Source organism: Ranitomeya variabilis, chromosome 4, assembly GCF_051348905.1.
Source record: "Ranitomeya variabilis isolate aRanVar5 chromosome 4, aRanVar5.hap1, whole genome shotgun sequence".
Lineage (NCBI taxonomy): Eukaryota > Metazoa > Chordata > Amphibia > Anura > Dendrobatidae > Ranitomeya > Ranitomeya variabilis.
The window spans coordinates 652,140,708-652,163,475 of record NC_135235.1 but is presented as its reverse complement, the minus strand read 5'-3'; the positions used below and the strand labels follow the sequence as shown (position 1 = coordinate 652,163,475).

The 22,768-nt window shown below is 44.1% G+C and overlaps 2 protein-coding genes and 1 pseudogene across 2 annotated transcripts in view; all 3 read left to right on the top strand.

Annotated features, from left to right (window-relative positions):
• LOC143766192 (uncharacterized) overlaps positions 1–22,768 on the top strand; it is a 161,593-nt gene that overhangs the window by 8,659 nt on the left and 130,166 nt on the right. The window lies entirely within an intron of this gene.
• LOC143767046 (uncharacterized) lies at positions 2,788–3,654 on the top strand (the record flags this gene model as incomplete). The annotated part of the gene is made up of 1 exon (XM_077255067.1): positions 2,788–3,654. A coding segment is annotated over one exon (867 nt), but the record flags the coding sequence as incomplete, so codon positions are not given.
• LOC143767045 (uncharacterized) lies at positions 3,658–10,367 on the top strand (annotated as a pseudogene).

Genomic DNA, 22,768 nt, shown 5'->3' with positions numbered 1-22,768 from the left:
ACAATTTTGTCCAGCCCATTTTTAGGGTTGTAAGTGAAATAATAATCTTTATTTTTATATAGTGCTAACATATTCCGCAGCGCTTTATAGTTTGCACACATTATCATCGCTGTCCCTTATGGGGCTCACAATCTACATTCCCTATCAGTATGTCTTTGGAATGTGGGAGGAAACCGGAGTACCCGGAGGAAACCCACGCAAACACAGGGAGAACATACAATCTCCTTGCAGATGTTGTCCTTGGTGGGATTTGAACCCAGGACTCCAGCACTGCAAAACTGCAATGCTAACCACTGAGCCACCGTACTGCCCTAATGACCATTTTGCAATTTTTTTTCTCTATTTTTCTTGTGTTGTTCCAATAAACAAAAAGGAAATAAGCATGGCTATAAGAAAACATGTAATTGCAATCATTTTCTGGGACAAATACTTAATTTTGTGGAATGATTTCAAGGGTGCCAACACTTTCGACCATGACTGTAGATCCATATGATAACAACCTCTGAGTATACAATACCAAAGACAATTGAATGTCCAAATCAGTACAAAATATCCAGAAAACGCCAAAATAGCAACTCCAACAGCCCTAATCATGTATAAGTAATAAAAACATAAATGAAAAATAGACGTAATATCACAATTAAATAAGAAAAATATAAATTTAACGTGTACCAGAAAGTGCTGATATGATCACCTATCGTATTACTCTAACAACTACAGATGATCCTAGATCCACCTCCTGACCGGCGTTCATAGGAGATCATGATTTCTCCTATCCATAGCTGTGCTGAAGCCCTGATATGTGCAGCACAAGCGATCAGATGATCGCAGCTTCAAGTCTCCTAAGGGAACTATTGAAGGTTTTAAAAAGATACAAAAAAAGTTTACAAAAAATAAAAAACACAAAAGTTCAAATCACTCCCCTGAAAACAAAACAAAAAGATATGCATATCTGATATCGCTGCTTTTAGAAATGTCCGATCTATGAAAATATAAAGTAAATTAATCTGATTGGTAAATGGCCTAATGAGAAAAAAAATCAAAACGCCATTAATTACGTCTTTTTTTGGCCACTGCAACATTGCAATAGCAGGCAATAAAAACATTGTATCTACTCCAAAATGGTATCAATAAAAACGTCAACTTAGGGAGCAGAAAATATGCCATCACAGCAGCGCCAAATCCCAAAAAATGGAAACACTATGGGTCTCATAAAATGGCAAAAAAATTTTTCACCACTTAAATATAAAGGAACCCATACATATTTGGTATTTATGTACTCATAATGACGTAGGTAATCATATTGCCAGGTCAGTTTTAGCATTTAATGAACATGGTAAATAAAAAACACAAAACAGAATTGTGGAATTGCACTTTGTTTTGCAATCTCGTCGCATTTGGAATTTGCCTGCTCTCCAGTACGATATATTAAAAACAATAGGTTAATTCAAAGGTACAACTCATCCCACAAAGAAAAAAACCCCCTCAAACGGCTATATTGACAGAAAAATAAAAATATATGGCTCTAGGAAGAAAAGAGAGAGAAAAATGAAATCTCAGAAAAACAGAACATCATGAAAGGGGTTAAAAAAAGGTTCTTAAGAGTATAAAAAACCTACTCCAAATCACACGCGTATTCTTAAAAATAAAGAAATTTTAAAAGCTAGCATGTTTGTTATCCCCTTCATAGCATTAACCCTGTAAGGTAAATAATACAACCACTTTTTTATTTTTTGCAAAGTTTAGAATTTTTATAAGCCACTAAGCCATCGGCTTAGCAAGGTGCAGAACAAGATGGCAATGGAGGCTAGAATGGAAGTCTGTCCTCTTCAGCGATGATTCCAGTTTTTGTCTTGAATGCAATGATAGCCATAGAGTGTTCTAGAGACTACGGATACCATGCAGTGAAGAAGCCTTAACTAGGGAATGTCACACTAGTCCTACTCCCATGATTATGGTTGGATTGGCATAGTGTACGGTACCAGCCCCATCTAAAATTCATGCCAGGTGCACTAATATCTCTGAATTGCAGTGTTATGGCCAGCCCTCCAAAGTATCACAGGAGCTGTTTTTCGACACACACGACAACCCCAGACTGCATATTGCTTGCGGTACTGTGAGCTGCCAGTGTGGTCTAAACATGCCCTCGTGTTCTGCAGCGTCTCTGGACTTCTCTGCCATTGAGCATATCTGAGACATCGTTGGTTGGCAATTGCACATTGAGCTGCCAGCAGATCTTGAGGATTTTCTTGCCCAAATGCGTTCAACCTCATTGATAGCAACCAAAGTATATAACGGCATTTTTATACAAGTCGCTCTTACTCGATACTGAAAAGATAGAGATGGTTTGAACATTTTGTTTCCATTTTTTTTTTATCATTTCCAAATTACTAACATGAATTTTGATCCTGTGATTTCCATAACTTCACAACTTTTCCTTCCGGGTTTTACAATTTCAATATTGAAGAGTGTGGTAACTCTGGCATATTGTAGTACATCTCCCACACTGCTTCCAAGATTTAGCTTTGCCTGCCAGGCTGACATAATGTCAACAGCACAGCAACCAATCAGTAAGCTGTCTATTAGCCACGCTGTCAATGTAATGTCATGCAGGGACTCCCTAGGAAACAGGAATTAGGCACTGACTGGCATTTTACAGTTTATGAAGTTAAAAAGTAATCTAGGTCATGCAGAGAAGTGAGGCAGCTAATGAGGCAGGAAGCAGTTCAGGAGCAAGTCAAGATCAATTTTTAGCAATGATTCAATGTCTATTGAAAAATAAATATATTTATTTTTTTTGCAGTTAACTGGACCGTGATCTCAGAGAAATACAAGATATTTTCAGATTTTAAAGCAAATGATCCTATTATCACACCTGATACTTTTGAAGAGCATCCCATTACGCCAGACATACCTCTACTCCATTTTAAGAAAAATAAATATAATAAAAGGGATGGTGAACATCTAAGAGCATATACAAAAAAGAAGCTATTTTTATGTTTGGAATGTGGGAAATGTTGTATATCGAAATCTGATCTTACTAAACATAAAATAGTTCACACAGGGGACAAGCCATTTTCATGCTCAGAATGTGGGAAATATTTTACAAAAAAATCACATTTTGATAGACACCAGAGAACTCACACAGGTGAGAAGCCATTTTCATGTTCAGAATGTGGGAAATGTTTTGCACAAAAATATCATTTTCATAAACACCAGAAAATTCACAAAGGTGAGAAGCCATTTTCCTGTTCAGAATGTGGGAAATGTTTTATAGAGAAATCAAATCTTGTTACACATCAAAGAGTTCACACAGGAGAGAAGCCATTTTCATGTTTAGAATGTGGGAAATGTTTTACACAGAAATCACAACTTCTTAAACATCACAGATGTCACACTGGGAAAAAGCCATTTTCATGCTCAGAATGTGAAAAAAGTTTTTCTGTCCAATCATCTCTTGCTCAGCATCAGAAAATTCACACAGATGAGAAGCCATTTTCATGCTCAGAATGTGAAAAAAGTTTTTCTGTCCAATCATCTCTTGCTCAGCATCAGAAAATTCACACAGGTGAGAAGCCATTTTCATGCTCAGAATGTGAAAAAAGTTTTAATTGGAAGAGAAATCTTGCTACACATCTGAAAATTCACACCTAGTCCATGAGCCGGGCCAGATATCGGTACCACCCGGAGTGACTAATTTTCTTTGGTATTTTTAGGTAGATGCATGTCTGTAGTTTATTTTTTGATATGATAGCCCTTACATATACGTAGCTTATTAACCCCTTCAGCCCTAGGCCTATTTGTACCCAAGTGCCTAAGCCAATCTGACCTGTGCCACTTCATGGGCTAATAACTTTGGAACGCTTTCACCTATCCAAGCCATTCTGAGATTGTTTTCTCGTGACATATTGTACTTCACGTCAGTGCTAAATGGGAGTCAATATATTTTACCTTTCTATATAAAAAAATGCTAAATATTCGGAAATTTTGGAAAAATCGGCAATTTTTTAACTTTGAAATTCTCTGCTTTTTACAAAAATACTGATACCCCCCATAATAGTTATTAATTTACACTCCCCACATGTTTACTTCATATTGGCATCATTTTGAAAATGAAACCTTATTGTTTTACGACGTAATAGGGCTTATAGTTTTATGCGCAATTTTTCACATTTACAGCAAAACCCACTTTTCAAAGGACCAAGTCACTTCTGAAGTCACTTTAAGGGGCTTACATAACAGAAACCACCCATAAATTACCCCATTTTGCAAACTACACCCCTCAAGCTGTTCAAAACTCATTTTTAAAAACTGTTAACCCTTTAGGTGTTCCACAGGAATTTTAGCAGAATGAAGGCGAAATTTCAAAATTTCATTTTTTTTCCAGATATTACATTGTAATCCAATTTTACCTGCAACCTAGCAAGGGTTAACGGCAAACCCAAACTTGGTTACCCTAATTCTGCAGTTTATAGAAACACCCCACATGTACTCGTAAACTAAAGTATGGGCACACAGCACAGCTCAACACGGAAGGAGCGCTATGTGGTTTTTGGGTGGCGGATTCACTGGAAGAAATCTAGGGGGCCATGTCACATTTGAAGGCTGCCTGAGGTACCCCCACAGTGGAAACCCCAAAAAGTGACCCTATTTTGGAAACTACACCCCCAAGGAATCTTTTAGGGGGTATAGTGACCACTTTGACCCAACCAGTGTTTCACAGTAGTTGGAAACACTTGGTTGAGAAAATGGAAAAAGTGCATTTTTTACATGAAGGTGTCATTTTAGGCTCATTTTTTTATTTTTAAGAGGTGTACCAGCAAAAAATGCACCCCACTATTTGTTCACCAATCTCTCCCGAACACAACAACACCCGATATGTTGTCGTACACTGCAGTATTGGGGAACGGCAGGCCTCGGAAGGGAAGGAGCGCCAAATGACTTTTGGAGTGCAAATTTTACTGGAAGAAATCTAGGGGGCTATGTCACATTTGAAGACACCCTGAGGTGCCCCAACACACGCACACACACTGACACATACACGTTCTGTGCTGAACATCAGTGTGTCGCAGGGATCCTTCGAAAAGCTCTTGGATAATGAATCTTGCACACTTACCCTGAAGCTCTTTCAAGTTTATCTTGAGACCCTCAGAAATGAACAACTCTCAGCATTCTGGATGTCATACTTGGACATGGTCGAGACCATGCTGGCCCTGGTTCGAGCTTCAAGAGAAGGCAACTGGATGCTTCACCTAGGAGCAATCCGACAGATGATACCATGGTGTTTTGCCTATGACAAGGTCAACTATGCCCGATACCTAACCTATTACTATGCCACAATGTCTCGGCTGCCCATAGAACACCCAGAGGTCCATGAATACTTCATGCAAGGTGGCTTTTCGGTCCAGATCGGTAGCAAGAATCCTTTTGGACGAATTCCTGTGGACCAGACCATTGAAGAGACAATCAACAAAGACACCCAGACACCAGGGGGCACAAAAGGCTTCAGCCTCAAAGTTGGAGCTGTTTCCAGGTTCTACCTGACATCAGAGTACCGCAGTATGTACTTGAGGCAGCTGAGGGCCCTGGTAGGCCAACAATATACTGACTTCAGCCATTCAGACCTACAGGTGTCTAGGATTAGAAGAGATGAAGCCGATGTCCAATCTTTCGTTCAACTGCTGGAGACAGGTTGGGTGAACCCCTTCAACAAAGAGCATAATGGTGAACTTATCAGTTTGTCAACAGCGACTGTAGCACCACCAGATGTAGCCAAAGACCTTCAAGGGGCATACAGTATAGGAGAGGATGCATATCAAACATTCAAGGATGAGCGTTTGGGTACCGATAAGCCAACTACATTGTTTCATGACAAGATGACGAAGAACAAACTTAAAACGTTCTCTAACATCCAAATGAAGACACGCAGACAAGGTCTTGGCAAGGAGGTAATTTTGAAGGCTGACAGAAACCTATTTGGCCAGATGATACTTGTAGCTGAGAACAGAAAGCTACAAATGAGTGATGTCTTGACTCATCCCCTGGGTCCATTGCCATGGGCACTTGCCAATGGTGATGGGTCTATCCGCAAGACCAACAAGGCTGCCCTCGCAAGGGAGTTGGAGAGGAATGCTCGTCCTGCAGAAGTGATCCCCGAGCCCTCTGCAACCATCATTGATGGGATGAGCCTGGTTCAGAAACTGAAGGGAAACAATGCAACATTTGGCCAGCTAGCAGGCACAGCAATGAGTCGCGCTATCCATGAGGGTGCTAAGAGCAAGCGCATTGATATTGTCTTTGACGTCTACAAGGAGACATCCATCAAAGATACAGAAAGAGTCAACAGATATGAAGGCACAGGGATCCATTTCAAGAACATTCAACATGGGCACAACATCCAGCAGTGGAAAAAGCTTCTAAGTAGTTCCTCCAACAAGGCAAGTCTCATAAAGTTTCTGGTAGAAGAATGGAAGGCGAAACACCACAGGGAGAAGCTTGAGGAGAAGGAGCTGTATGTCACATGTGAGCAGCTCTGCTTTAAGATCACCAAAGAACAGTGGGAAGAGGCTGCTGACCTTAAGTCAAATCAAGAAGAAGCAGACACACGCCTCCTTCTCCATGCTCTTCATGCAGCAGAATCTGGTTACAAGTCGGTCATCATCACTTCGGAGGATACTGATGTCATGGTCCTGTGTCTGGGCATGTGCCACAAAATCCCATCCCACCTGTTCCAGAAATGCGGTACACAGAACCGGACAAGATTCCTGGATATCACCACTCTGAGCCGAACATTGGGAGGCAGCGTATGTGATTCATTGATTGGTATGCATGCATTTACAGGCTGTGACACCGTCAGTGCATTCGCTGGCCGTGGGAAGATGACGACACTCAAGCAGTTGAAGATGAACAAGACATACCAGGATGCCTTTCAGGAAGTTGGTCGTTCATGGGAAGTGTCTACCGAACTTTTTGAGAAGTTACAGGAAATCACCTGCCACATGTACCTGCCAACTACCCAAACAACTGAGGTAAACAGGCTCCGTTATCAGCTGTTCTGTGCCAGACGTGGAGTGGTAGAGTCAAGTCAACTCCCTCCTTGCCAGGACTGCCTTTTCATGCATGCACTGCGTGCAAACTACCAGGCTGCGATCTGGAGGAGAAGTCTGCAGAGCCAGCCATGGGTTGCAAACCCAACAGACTGCGGTTGGATGATAGATAACGACGGAAAGCTTGTTGTCAAGTGGATGCAAGGGGCACCAGCACCAGAAGCTATTATACAGCTACTGTCCTGCAAGTGTGTGCGGTCATGTGAACTTCCTCAGTGTACTTGCCTCAGCAATGGCCTGAAGTGCACAGACATGTGCAGATTACAGACATGCCAGAACAAGGGTACTGAAGACGAGCCAGTAGAACAACAGTCAGATTCAGAGTCCGATGTTGAAGATATTATGGAGTAACATATATATATATATATATATATATATATATATATATATATATATATATATATATGCACATGACATGTTCAGTGTGTATTTACATAACTTGGATTAAATTTTGTTACAAATACTACATCTAGTCACTCCGGGTGGTACCGATATCGTCATATTTGGTTCTTGGCTCATGCTAAAATTCCTGTGGAACACCTAAAGGGTTAACAGTTTTTAAAAATGAGTTTTGAACAGCTTGAGGGGTGTAGTTTGCAAAATGGGGTAATTTATGGGTGGTTTCTGTTATGTAAGCCCCTTAAAGTGACTTCAGAAGTGACTTGGTCCTTTGAAAAGTGGGTTTTGCTGTAAATGTGAAAAATTGCGCATAAAACTATAAGCCCTATTACGTCGTAAAACAATAAGGTTTCATTTTCAAAATGATGCCAATATGAAGTAAACATGTGGGGAGTGTAAATTAATAACTATTATGGGGGGTATCAGTATTTTTGTAAAAAGCAGAGAATTTCAAAGTTAAAAAATTGCCGATTTTTCCAAAATTTCCGAATATTTAGCATTTTTTTATATAGAAAGGTAAAATATATTGACTCCCATTTAGCACTGACGTGAAGTACAATATGTCACGAGAAAACAATCTCAGAATGGCTTGGATAGGTGAAAGCGTTCCAAAGTTATTAGCCCATGAAGTGGCACAGGTCAGATTGGCTTAGGCACTTGGGTACAAATAGGCCTAGGGCTGAAGGGGTTAATAAGCTACGTATATGTAAGGGCTATCATATCAAAAAATAAACTACAGACATGCATCTACCTAAAAATACCAAAGAGAATTAGTCACTCCGCTTGGTACCGATATCGTCAAATTTGGTTCTTGGCTCATGGACTAACCGGGGAGAAGCCATTTTCATGCTCAGAATGTGAAAAAAGTTTTTCAAACAAATACTCTCTTGCTCAGCATCAGAAAATTCACACAGGGGAGAAGCCATTTTCATGCTCAGAATGTGAAAAAAGTTATTCTGACAAATCTTCTCTTGCTCAGCATCAGAAAATTCACACTGCGGAAAAGCCATTTTCATGTTCAGAATGTGGTAAAAGTTTTACTTGGAAGACAAATCTTGCTACACATCTGAAAATTCACACAGGGGAGAAGCCATTTTCATGCTCAGAATGTGAAAAAAGTTTTTCAAACAAATACTCTCTTGCTCAGCATCAGAATATTCACACAGGGGAGAAGCCATTTTCATGCTCAGAATGTGGGAAATGTTGTATGACAAAATCTGATCTTACTAAACATCAGATAATTCACACAAGGGAGAAGCAATTTTCATGCTCAGAATGTGGGAAATGTTGCATAAGGAAATCTGATCTAACTAAACATCAGAGAATTCACACAGGGGAGAAGCCATTTTCATGCTCAGAATGTGTAAAAAGTTTTTCTGTCCAATCATCTCTTGCTCAGCATCAGAAAATTCACACAGGAGAAAAGCCATTTTCATGCTCAGAATGTGGTAAATGTTTTGTACAAAAATCACATTTTGATAGACACCAGAGAATTCACAAAGGTGAGAAGCCATTTTCATGTTCAGAATGTGGGAAATGTTTTATACAGAAATCATATCTTCTTAAACATCACAGATGTCACACAGGGGAGAAGCTATTTTCATGTTCAGAATGTGGGAAATGTTTTACAGGGAAATCACAACTTCTTAAACATCACAGATGTCACACAGGGGAGAAGCCATTTTCATGTTTAGAATGTGGGAAATGTTTTACAAAAAAATCACATTTTGATAGACACCAGAGAATTCACACAGGTGAGAAGCCATTTTCATGTTCAGAATGTGGGAAATGTTTTACACAAAAATCACATTTTGATAAACACCAGAAAATTCACAAAGGTGAGAAGCCATATTCATGTTCAGAATGTGGGAAATGTTTTATAGAGAAATCAAATCTTGTTAGACATCAAAGATATCACACAGGAGAGAAGCCGTTTTCATGTTTAGAATGTGGGAAATGTTTTAGAGATAAATCACATCTTGTTAGACATCACAGGTGTCATACAGGGGAGAAACCATTTATATGTTCAGAATGTGGAAAGTGTTATAAACGGAAAACAAATCTTTCTACACATTTGAAAATTCACGCAGGAGAGAAGCCATTTTAATCTTTAGAATGTGGGAAATGCTGGTCTTCAAAATCTGATCTTGCTAATCATAAGACAATTCACACAGGGGAGCAACCATTTTTATGTTCGGTATGTGGAAAATGTTTTCAACAGAAAAAAACTCTTACTAGACATCTTAGAAATCACACGGGAGTAGCCATTTTTCTAATCAGAATAAGGGAAATGTTTTACAAACATCAAATCTAGTTACACACTAGAGAAGTCACGCAGGGCAGAAGCAATTTTCATTTTCAGAATGTGGGGAACATTTTCTTATATGTTTATTTTTTTACTCAGGAAAATCACATGGGTAGGTAGACACTTTCTTTTAAATAATTTACTTTGCAAATTGTATGAGTGACAGTCAATGCAAATTTACATGTCATACAAGAGAAATGGAAAACAATTTGAAGCACTAAATGATGACTCATAAATGTGAACAATTACCAATAAACGTCTGTTATCAAAAAGAAAACAATGGAAATAAAGCATCTATAAACTGATTGGTGCACCTTATTAGAGCCACCCATCTATTAGTACATTGGACATCCTCTGGCCTTTAGTGCAGCAATTTCTTGTCACAAAAATTTTAAATGTAGGAATGTTGGCCCATGCAGACTGGATGTCTTCTTGCAAGTGTGGCAAAAAATTGAATCTCTGTTTACTTGTTCCATTTCTAATTCACACATCAGTGATTTTGTTTGCAAAAAAAAAAAATGTGTCACTTGTGGGGGGTTTCCAGTCTTTAGGTACATCAGGGACTCTCCAAACCAGATATGGCGTCCACTAATGATTCCAGCAAATTTTGAATTCAAAAAGTCAAATGGCTCTTCTCTTCTGAGTCCTGCCTTGCGCTCAAACAGTAGTTTTCCTCCACATATTGGGTATCTGTGTACTCAGAACAAATTGCACAACAAATTGTATGGTACATTTCTCCTCATTCCCTTGTGAAAATAAAAAAATTGGGACTAAAAGAACATTTTTGTGGGAAAAACTAGATTCTATCAACATAATAGACTTTTTTGAAGCACCAGGGGGGTTCAAGGTGCTTACCACACATCGAGATGAGTTCCCTAAGTGGTATAGTTTCCAAAATGAGGTCACTTGTCTGGGGTTTCCACTATTAGACAAATCAGAAACTCTACAAATGCGACATGGCAACCGCTAATGATTCCAGCAAATTTTGCATTTGCGCGCCTTCACTTTTAAGCCCTGCCAACAATAGTTTTACCCCACATATGGGGGATTAGAGTACTCAGGAGAAATTGCACAAAAATTGTATGGTGCAATTTCTCCTGTTACCCTTGTGAAAATGCAAAAGTTGGGGCTAAAATACACTTGTGTGAAAAATTTGATTTTTTTTTTATTTTTACAGCTTAACGTTAGAAACTTCTGTGAAGCACCTGTGGGTTCATGGTGCTTATCACACATATAGATAAGTTCTCTGAGGGGTCTAGTTTCCAAATGGGGTCACTTTGAGTGGTTTGCACTCTTTAGGCACATCATGGACTCGCCAAAGTGACGTGGTGTCCGCTAAATATTCCAGCAAATTTTTCATTTTAAGGCCATGTTCACACTTCGCGGTTTTTACCGCGGATCCGCGGCGATTTTGATGCTGCGGGTCTGCAGCAGTTTCCATAGCGTTTACATTAACATGTAAACCCTATGGAAACCGCAAACCGCAGTGCACATGCTGCGGGAAAAACCGCACAGAAACGCAGCGGTTTAGAACCCGCAGCATGTCACTTCTTTGTGCAGAATCGCAGCGATTCTGCACCCATAGGAATGCATTGAACCGCTAACTTCCCGCATGGGGCTGTGCCCACGATGCGGGAAGTAAGCGCATAATGTGCGGTTGCTACCCGGGGTGGAGGAGAGGAGACTCTCCTCCAGGCCCTGGGAAGCACAAATAGTGTAAAAAAAAAAAGAATTAAAATAAAAAATAATGCTATACTCACCTCTCAAAGTTGCACGCGGCCGGCCGGTCTGGTTGCTGTGCGAGCAGGACCTGCGGTGACGTCGCGGTCACATGACCGTGATGACGCCGAGGTCACAAGACCGTGACGTCACGAAGGTCCTTCTCGGCACAGCATCTTTGGAACCGGAGCGCCGCGTGCAGCGCCGAGGAGATCCGGACATCAGAGGGTGAGTATAACCAATTTTTATTATTTTTACCATTACTATTGATGCTGCATATTGCTGCATATGCAGCATCAATAGTATAGGAGTAATCCCGCAGCGGAAATCGCAAAACAAACCGCGATAAATCTGCAGGGATAACCGCAGCGGTTTTACCCTGCAGATTTATCAATTCTGCTGCGGGAGAACCCGCAGAGCACGCCGCAGAGTGTGCACATAGCCTAAAAACTCAAATGGCGCTGCTTTTCTTTTGAGCTCTGCAGTCTGCCAAAACTCAAGAGGAATTACACAACAAATGTTGGTGTCCATTTTTTCCTGTTACCCTTGCAAAAATAAAAAAAATTGGGTTTAAAATATAATTTTTGTGAAAAAACGTTAAATGTTAATTTTTTCCTTCCATATTTCATTAATTCCTGTAAAGCACCTGAAAGTGTTAATAAACTTCTTGAATGTGGTTTCGAGCACCTTGAAGGGTGCAGTTTTTCGAATATTGTCACTTTTGTGTATTTTCTGTCATATAGGACCCTCAAAGTCACTTCAACTGTAATGTAGTCCCTAAAAAAATGGTTTTGCATATTTAGTTGGAAAAATGAGAAATCACTGGTCAACTTTTAACCCTTAGAACTTTCTAAAAAAATTGTGCTGTTTGTAAAGTAGACATGTGGGAATTGTTATTTATTAAATATTTTGTGTAATAACTCTAATTTAAGGGCATACAAATTAAAAGTTTGAAAATTGCTAATTTTTCTAAATTTTCGATATTTTCACAAATAAATGCAAGTGAAATCTAACAAATTTTACCAGTATCATGAAGTTCACCAAAAAACATTCTAAGAATTGGTGGGATCTGTTGAAGTATTCCAGAGTTATTACCTCATAAAACAAGGATTTTTTGTTATAAAACTCAATATTAGGGTTGAGCGAAACGGATCGGACAAATTCAAAAATCGCCGACTTTCGGCAAAGTCTGGTTTCATGAAACCCGACCTGATCCTAGTGTGGGATCGGCCATGAGGTCGGCGATCTTCGCGCCAAAGTCACGTTTCATATGACGCGTTCAGCGCCATTTCTCAGCCAATGAAGGAGGACGCAGAGTGTGGGCAGCGTGATGACATAGGTCTCGGTCCCCACCATCTTAGAGAAGGGCATGACATTGGCTTGCTTTCTGCGGCGTCACAGGGGCTATAAAGGGGCGTGCACGCCGACCGCCATCTTCTGCCGATCTCAGCATAGGGAGAGGTTGCTGCAGCTTCGTCAGAAGAAGGGATATAGTTAGGGAGGGAAGATTAACCCCCAAACCGCTTGTGCTGTAGCGATTTCCACTGTCCAACACCACCTTTTTTTGCAGGGACAGTGGAGGCTATATTTTTGTGCATCAGCTCTGTAGCTTATTAGGCTGCCTTATAAGGCTCCCTGATAGCTGCATTGCTGTGTGCACGCTGCTGGGCAAACCAACTGCTTTTTTAAAAGCAAAAATCCTGCTGCTCCTTTCTGCACAGTTATGTTGTTTATTTGTCCACAGTGCACTTTTGTGTGCAGCAGTCCTTTTTATTGCTGCCATACTTGTCCTGAGATCATTGTAGGGAGATTGAAATTGTACTACAGTCCTTGTATTTTTTTCATATATCTTCCAGCCACTTTCTGCCATTTACATTGTGTTGTGTTATACACTGGGCCTGAGTTTTGGTGCAGTCTCCCCCCAAAAAAAGGGAGATTCAAATTGTCACAAACTGGATATACGTCAGTTCTGTTAGTTTGTCGTGTTTCAGCCAGCCACATTCTGCCACTTACATTGTGTTGTTTTATACACTGGGCCTGAGTTTTGGTGCAGTCTCCCAAAAAAAAGGGAGATTTAAATTCTCAACAAGTTTATATACACCTAGGTATAATAAAATATAGGTCACCGCGCTGCCTACCTCAGAGAAGGCTAAGTTTATGGTGCCCCCAAAGAAAGGAATAGAGACTTACTTGGACGTATGAGATGCCGGCATCTCATACGTCCAAGTAAGTCTCTATTCCTTTCTTTGGGGGCACCATAAACTTAGCCTTCTCTGAGGTAGGCAGCGCGGTGACCTATATTTTATTATACCTAGTTGTTTTCTTTTATATGACAGGCTTAGCACAGTAGCTGTCAGGCACCAGCAGCTCCGTTCATCCTCACATCCATCACCCTTTGGAGCGCCGGTGTATTCTATTATATAAGTTTATATACACCTTCTACCTTGTTTTACAGTAGCATATAACGGTTGTTATTTTGGTTAGATTTTCCCAAAAATGAGGAAGTCTGGTGGAAGAGGTCGTGGGCGGTCGTTGCCAGCTGGTAATGATGCTCGTTGTGGTGGTGGAGCATCTGGTGGTAGTGGGAAAAGCAAAATAGCACCTAAGGCTGGAGGTGTTGCGCCAGCGTCATCGTCTGGCTACACAAGACCTTGAAGGCTCCCTTATCTGGGAGTTGGAAAACCGCTTTAAAAGCCGGAGCAGCAGGAAAAAGTTTTGGCTTTCCTTGCTGACTCAGCCTCTAGCTCTTTCGCCTCCTCTTCAGAAAGTTCCAAATATAAAAGCAGCGAGTCGTCAGTGGATGCTCCCGGTCGGGAACAAGTCGCTTCCTTGTGTCCTTCACCCAAACCAAAAGTGAAGGATGCGGCAGGCGACACTACAGGTTACTCCATAGAGCTCTTTACACATAGCGTGCCTGGTTTAGAAAGGGAAATTGTTAACAGCCCATTACAAGAAGAATCGGACATCGAGTGCACTGATGCACAGCCACAGCTAGATTATTATGCTGTTCCATTGACTCAGATCACTACATTGCCCTCGCAGTGTACTGAGCCAGAATGTGACCCTGATGAGACTGGTGCCCCGTCCCGAATGCTATAGCACCTTACACAGTGACACAGAGGAAGGTGCACATGACATTGAAGAGGAGGTGATAGATGACCCAGTTGTTGACCCAGATTGGCAGCCATTGGGGGAAGAGGGTGCCGCTGCCAGTAGCTCAGAAGCGGAGGAGAATGATCTGCAGCTGCTATCTACATCGCAACAGCTTTCATCTGGCAGGCCCGTACCTGGCCAAAAACGTTTGTCAAAAACAAAAACAGTTTTAGGACAGCGTGGCTATCCAGTGAAAGTAGCACAGCGTGCAATGCCTGAAAAGGTATTCCATAGTAGGAAGAGTGGAGTGTGGCAATTTTTTAACCAAGATCCGAATGATCAGTGCAAAGTTATCTGTAAGAAATGCTCAAAGACCTTTAGCAGAGGGAAGAATCTCCAAAATTTAAATACAACGTGCATGCTTAGACATTTAACCAGCATGCACTTGCAAGCCTGGACTAACTACCAAACGTCTTATACCGTTGGTGCACCAGCTCAGAATGAAGGTAGTCAGCAATGCTACATTGCTTCCCTCACTGTAAGCCCACTGGTTAGGACACCACCAGCAGCAAATGTGGAGGTATCGTCGCAAGGCCAAAGCAGTCAGGGAATCACAAGGTTTTTGGTAGGAAACACTGTATGTAGGCCCACATCAAGAATACCATCACCAACCCTCTCAGTCCACCATGTCCACCACCACCGCTAGTTCCACCCTATGCAGCTCTCCAGTCCAGCTCACCCTACAAGAGACTCATTAGGAAAAGAAAGTACTCATCCGCGTACACAGGGTTTGAACGCCCACATTGCTAGACTAATCTCGTTAAGAGATGATGCCCTACCGGTTGGTTAAAAGCGAAGCTTTCAAAGACCTGATGGCCTACGCAGTACCACGCTATGACCTACCCAGTCGGCACTTTGTGAGAAAAGCCATCCCAGCCCTCCACCAGCATGTCAAAGACCGCATTGTCCATGCACTGAGGCAATCAGTCAGTGGAAAGGTGCACATCACAACAGATGCATGGACCAGTAGGCATGGCCAGGGACGTTACATGTCCATCACGGCGCACTGGGTTAATGTGGATGCAGGGTCCACAGGGGATAGCCATAGTGGGACAGTCCTGCCTAGCCCACGGTCTAGGAAACAGTTGGCTGTAGGCATTCGCCACCCCTCCTCCTCCAGAAGCGAAAGCTTGTCCACAGAGCGCAGTCACACGACTACTCCATCCGCAGCTGCCAGTGTTGCACCCGAGGTGTCCCATTATCGAACAGCTAGTGGTAAGCATCAGCAGGCTGTTACAAATGAAGTGTTTGGGCGACAACAGACACCGCAGAAGTTTTGGCCAAGTACTTGCTGCAAGAAACTCAGTCATGGCTGGGTAGTGTACATCTTGAGGCAGGCAAGGTAGTCAGTGATAACGGAAGGAATTTTATGGCTGCCATAGCCCTTTCAGAACTGAAACACATACCTTGCCTGGTCGCCCATACACTCCAGCCGTATTCTGAACCATCAGCAATCGCTGAATCTTCCCCAGCACCGCCTAATAATCGACGTTGCAACAAGGTGGAACTCCACACTGCACATGCTTCAGAGGCTGTGCGAACAGGCGTGCTGTAATTTATTTGTGGGAGGATACACATACACGGGCAGGCACTTGGATGGCAGACATGGAGTTGTCTGGTGTGCAGTGGTCGAAGCTACAAGACCTCTGTCAAGTCCTTCAGTGTTTTGAGGAATGCACACGGCTGGTAAGTGCAGACGACGCCATCATAAGCATGAGCATCCCACTAATGCGTCTGCTGATGCAAAGTTTGACGCACATTAAGGAGCAGGCGTCTGCAGCCGAGGAGGTGGGAAGCCTTGATGACAGTCAGCCATTGTCTGCTCAGGGAACTCTCCTGGACAAGGTGGCAGACGAAGAGGAGGATGATGATGATGGGGATGAATATTTATGGGAGAAGGATGCTTCACAGGGGGCAATAGAAACTGGTGGCGTTGCAAGGTCAGGTACAGGGTTTTTGCGGGACATAAGTGATGCTGATTTGCAAGAAAGTGCTCCTCCACCCAGCACAAGCAGTGAATTGACACCTGGAACATTGGCCCACATGGCTGAGTATGCCTTGCGTAACCTAAAAAGGGACCCCCGCATTATCAAAATGATGACCGATGACGATTGCTGGTTGGCCTGCCTCCTGGATCCATGATATAAAGGAAAATTACAAAATATGCCACATGAGAACCTTGAGCAAATATTGGCTACCAAATAAGCAACTCTTGTAGACCATTTGGTTCAGGCATTCCCAGCACACAGCGGCGGTGATGGTTCTCACACGAGCCGTAGTGGGCAACATGGCAGAGGGGTTAGAGGTGCACAAATCCAAAGTGATGTTGGACAGAGGGGTTTTATGACCAGGTTGTGGAGTGATTTCGCAATGACCGCTGACACAACAGGTACTGCTGCATCGATTCAAAGTGACAGGAGACAGCATTTTTCCAGTATGGTTATGAACTACTTTTCCTCCCTTATCGATGTTCTCCCTCACAGGTCATTCCCCTTTGATTACTGGGCATCAAAAAAGACACCTGGCCTGAATTGGCAGAATATGCATTACAGGAGCTCGCTTGCCCTGCTGCTAGTATGCTATCAGAAAGAGTCTTCAGTGCTGCTGGTTCAATACTGACCGAAAAAAGGACACGTCTGGCTACCCGAAATGTTGATGATCTAACCTTCATTAAAATGAACCAATCATGGATTTCAAATTATTTGGCCCCACCTTCCCCCGCTGACACGTAGCTTGCCTGAAAAATGTCTTGCTTTTGGCCTCCTCTTACTGACTTCTCCTTTTCCTCCATTTGCAGCTGCTGAATGTCCACCATAGGCCATTTTTATACCTCCTTAAATGGGCTGACTCCCCCCACAGGGCCGTGGTCACCACCCGGCGCAAGCACCCGTGCGAGTGCCGTTTGCCTGGACAGGTGGGTGTGCCCGCTCTTGGGCAACGGCACTGGCACAGGGTCTCTCATAGTACAATGAAGTGTCTCTGACGGTGGTGGTGCACAACCAACGTCAGACACACCGTCGTAATATGAGGGGCCCTGTGCCAGTACCGCCGCCCAGGAGAGAGTGTTCCCCCAGCTCTAACAGTGCTCTACCACTTGCAATTGTTATGCTTTTGGGACCAGGAGAACAAGATAGGTGAACCCACTGAACCGAAACAGCGAACCTCCCCAGGACGAGTGGACCAGGTAGACCACCCCCTATACAGGGAGCGTTAGGAGCAGGCCCAGGGGAGACTACTGCATGGCAGCCGGTACCAAGGCAGGGATGACGGGGAAAACAAAACAAGAAAGATGAAGAGAAGCGGGTAATGGGAAACAGACTAAACAGGAGGAGAATGGTAGACAAACCGGTAGACAAGATGAGGACACTGGACCACGGACGGAAGGACTAAACTGAGGAACAGGAGCACCGGGGAAACGGAGACACAGGAGGACTGGAGCTGAAAAGAAGCACGTAAAAAGGCAAGGGTTAAGCACAGAAACGAGAAACCAGAAACGTAAGACAATACGAGAAGAGAACGCAGAGTACGCAGAGAAGCGAGAGAGCCAGAGACACTTGCAAAAGAACAAATGACAAACAGGCACAGGTGAAAGGAAGAGGCGACCTTAAATGCAGAGCGGCAGCGTACCTTCCGGGTCATGGTCCTCCTGGACCACAGAGAGCAGTGGAAGGAGCGTCGGTACAAAAGAACAGTGTGCGCGTGCGCAGAGAGACCTAATGCGCGCACGCCCGACAGGAAGCAGGAGCCGGGAGAGCGAGCAGAGGAGACGGCGCTCGAGGAAGAACAGGAGCGTGCCGGGACACCGTGGAACGGTAAGTATGAGCGGACAGCAGGGGCCGCAGCGGTGATAACGGCGACCTGACAGTACCCCCCTCCTTACCTCCCCCCTCCTAAGACCAGAAAGAAATCTAGCCAAAACTCAAGGAGCTTGGATTTCTCCCGAGGTTCCCAAGATCTCTCCTCCGGACCAAAACCCTTCCAATCCACCAGAAAAAAGGTCCTCCCCCTCACTTTCTTCATGGCTAGAATGTCCTTGATCTCAAAAACATCATCAGCGGACGCCGGCCGAGAAGAATGAGTAGAAGAGGCATGAAACTGGTTGAGGACAAGTGGCTTCAGGAGGGAAACGTGGAAGGAATTAGGAATACGGAGCGAGGGAGGTAGCTTCAACTTGTAAGAGACATCATTAATACGGGTCAAGATCTCAAAAGGTCCAATATAACGGGGACCCAATTTATGAGAAGGAATCTTTAAGTGAACAAATTTAGAGGATAACCATACCCTATCACCAGGACGATATAACGGAGGATCTAAGCGCCTCTTGTCAGCATGCCTTTTCATTCTGTCACGCGCAAATTCAAGAGCGGTCTTGGTCTCCTGCCAGATCCTGGAGAACTCCCCGGACAGAAGATCAGCCGCCGGTAGCCCCGAGACAGGAGGAACCGGTAGAGGTACACCAGGATGTTGTCGGTAGACGATAAAGAAGGGCGACTTGGAAGAAGATTCACTGGGATGGTTGTTGTATGAGAATTCAGCCCACGGAAGAAGATCGGACCAGTCACTGTGATGTGAATTGGAAAAATGACGAAGATAAGTCACCAGAGTCTGATTAGTGCGTTCCACTTGACCGTTGGTCTGTGGGTGGTAGGCAGAAGAGAAGTCGAGCGAGATGTTCATAAATTTACAGAGAGCTCTCCAGAACCGAGAGGTGAACTGAACTCCTCTATCTGAAACGATATGTTGAGGGAAGCCATGAATGCGAAAAATATGGCGAACAAAAATTTTTGCCAAATCAGGTGCAGAGGGTAAACCAGGAAGGGATATGAAATGAGCCATTTTGGAAAATCTGTCCACAACAACAAAGATGTGCAGCCGGAAGAGCGAGGCAAATCGGTGATAAAATCCATTGCAATGTGTTGCCACGGAGCTGAAGGAACTGGCAGCGGATGAAGAAGTCCACAGGGCCGTCGCCTTGGTATCTTGTTCTTGGCACAAGATGGACAGGAGGCAACAAAATCTTGAACATCCTGGGAAAGAGTTGGCCACCAGTAGTAGCGGGACAGAAGCAAGAGAGTCTTCTTTAGACCAACATGACCAGCAAATTTGGAAGCATGGCCCCAACGTAGGACCCGCCTCCTATTGCATTTAGAGACGAAGGTCTTGCCCGGAGGCAATGAAGACAGATTGACGGGAGCTAGTACGATGAGTTTGGAGGGATCCAGGATGTGCGAAGCCTCCTTCGAATCGACCGACAAAAAGGATCTGGAGAGAGCATCAGCCTTAAGATTTTTATTGCCAGGACGAAAATGTAACTCAAAATTGAAACGAGCAAAGAAGAGAGACCATCTAGCTTGCCGGGGATTAAGTCTCTGCGCAGAACGAATATAAGCTAGGTTCTTGTGGTCCGTATAGACCCTGAACGGGTGAATAGCTCATTCCAATAAGTACCTCCACTCTTGTAAGGCCAACTTGATGGCCAATAGCTCCCTGTCAACAATCGAATAGTTTCGCTCAGAAGAGGAGAAAGTCTTGGAAAAGAAACCGCAGGTGATGAGTCGCCCAGACGAAGATTTTTGAGAAAGTACTGCCCCAGCTCCTACTGCAGAAGCGTCCACTTCGAGAATAAAAGGTTTGTTAACCTGAGGGCGATGAAGCACGGGAGCAGTGGAGAAGGCTTGTTTCAGAGACAGGAAGGCATCTGCAGCCTCGGCGGACAAGAAGTGAAGATCGGATCCCTTGCGAATCAAAGAGATGATGGGTCTGATCAGAGAAGAAAAGTGAGGGATGAACTGTCGGTAATAATTCGCGAAACCGATGAATCGCTGGATAGCTTTGGTACCTAGAGGACGAGGCCAATTGAGCACGGCGGACAATTTCTCCGGGTCCATACATAAACCAGAGTCGGAGATAACGTATCCCAGGAAAGGAAGAGATGACTGCTCAAAAGCGCACTTCTCGATCTTGGCGAATAGGCGATTCTCCCTCAGACGCAGAAGAACAAGACGAACGTCCCTTCTGTGAGAAGACAGGTCAGGAGAGTAAACGAGAATGTCGTCCAAATATACCACCACACAGGAATACAAAAGATCTCGGAAAATGTCATTCACAAATTCTTGGAATACTGCGGGGGCATTGCATAAGCCGAAGGGCATGACCAGGTACTCATAGTGACCATCTCTGGTGTTGAAAGCAGTCTTCCACTCATCTCCGGAACGAATTTGGATAAGGCAGTAGGCCCCACGAAGATCCAGTTTAGTAAAAATTTGTGCACCCCGTAGTCTATCGAAAAGTTCAGGAATGAGAGGAAGTGGATACTTGTTCTTGATAGTAATACAATTAAGACCTCGGTAGTCAATGCAGGGACGGAGAATTCCATCCTTCTTGACAAAAAAGAAACCTGCGCCCGCAGGAGAGGAGGACTTCTGGATGAAACCCCTGGCCAAATTTTCCTGTACATACTCGGTCATAGCTTGAGACTCAAGAGGATTCAGCGGGTAAATGCGTCCCCTGGGTGGAGTTGAACCAGGAACAAGGTCGATCGGGCAGTCATGGACGATGCGGGGGCAAGTTCTCCGCCTCTTTCTTGTCGAAGACATCAGCAAAGGAATGGTAGGCCGAAGGCAAACCTGCCGGAGGAGAAATAGAGACAGACGAGCTTAATGGAAGAACAGGATGCAGACATCTAGTCTGACAGGAATGACCCCATCGGAGGACATCACCAGACCGCCAATCCAAAACAGGCTCGTGTATTCTTAACCATGGAAGACCTAGAAGAAACGAATGAGACAGCGATGGCAAGACGTAAAAGGCAATCTTCTCCCGATGCAAAGCTCCGATTTGCAGCTCCACTTCTTCGGTGACCAAGGTAACGGTCTCCTGCAAGGGCCGACCGTCAACTGAAGCTAACTGCCGAGGAGACTCCAAGGATCACACAGGAATTTGAAACCTACTGACCGCCTCGAGTTGAATAAAATTCCCAGCCGCTCCTGAGTCAACATAAGCTACCTCAGAAAAACGAGAAGAACCAACCTGCAACAGAACAGAGATAGTAAAAGGTAGAGAGGTATCACTATCACCTAGGTAGGCCTCCCTTACCTGTCCTAGGCGGAAGCGTTTCCCGGCTTCACCGGACAGGAACGTAGAAGATGGGAGGCGCTGCCACAGTAAAAGCAGAGACCCTGTGCAAGTCTCTCCTTATGACGCTGTTCCGCTGGCTTGATACGGTCCACTTGCATAGGTTCAGGTGCAGAGGCTGTAGAAGAGGAGGCCGGTAGAGAACGAGGAGGACTGTGAGAAGACGGAACTGGTCGAGGCAATCTCCTCTCCCTGGCAGATTCACGGAGACGTTCCTGAAAATGCAAATCTATGCGGGTTGCCAGAGAAATAAGATCCTCCAGGGATGTTGGAGTATCTCTACCCGCCAACTCGTCCTTAATTCGACCAGACAGACCGCGCCAAAAAGCCCCAACCAAAGCCTCATTGTTCCAGCCCAGCTCGGAGGCCAAAGTACGAAAATGAATGGCGTACTGGCCGACAGAAAGGGAACCCTGGCGGAGATTAAAAAGAGACTCTGTGGTAGAAGCCAACCACCCTGGCTCATTGAAAACCTTACAAAAAGTCTCCAGAAACGAAGAAAGTTGGGAGACGAGAGGATCATCTCGTTCCCAGAGGGGATTGACCCAGGCCAGAGCCGCACCCTCCAAGTGAGACACAATAAATGCCACCTTAGCTCGGTCAGTGGGGTATTGTTGTGGCAGAAGTTCAAAGTGTAACTGGCATTGATTTAGGAAACCCCGACACAATTTGGGATCCCCGCTATACCGCGGAGGTCTAGCCAGACGAGGAGGTGGGTGAGAGGCCGTAGTCTGGGCAGGAGCAGAGGCGGCAGTTTGTAGGGTCAGCAAACGGTTATCCACCGAAACCATGTAATTTAGTATGTGGCCCTGGGTGTCGCGTTGCTGGGCGAGCTCCTGCTGGAGACCAGCCAGCTGGGTAGCGCTCCCCGGGTCAGAGGGTTGAAGAACAGCTAAACGCGACTCCATAGATTTTAGAAAACCCATAATCCTGGTTTGGTTCTCCCGCAGAA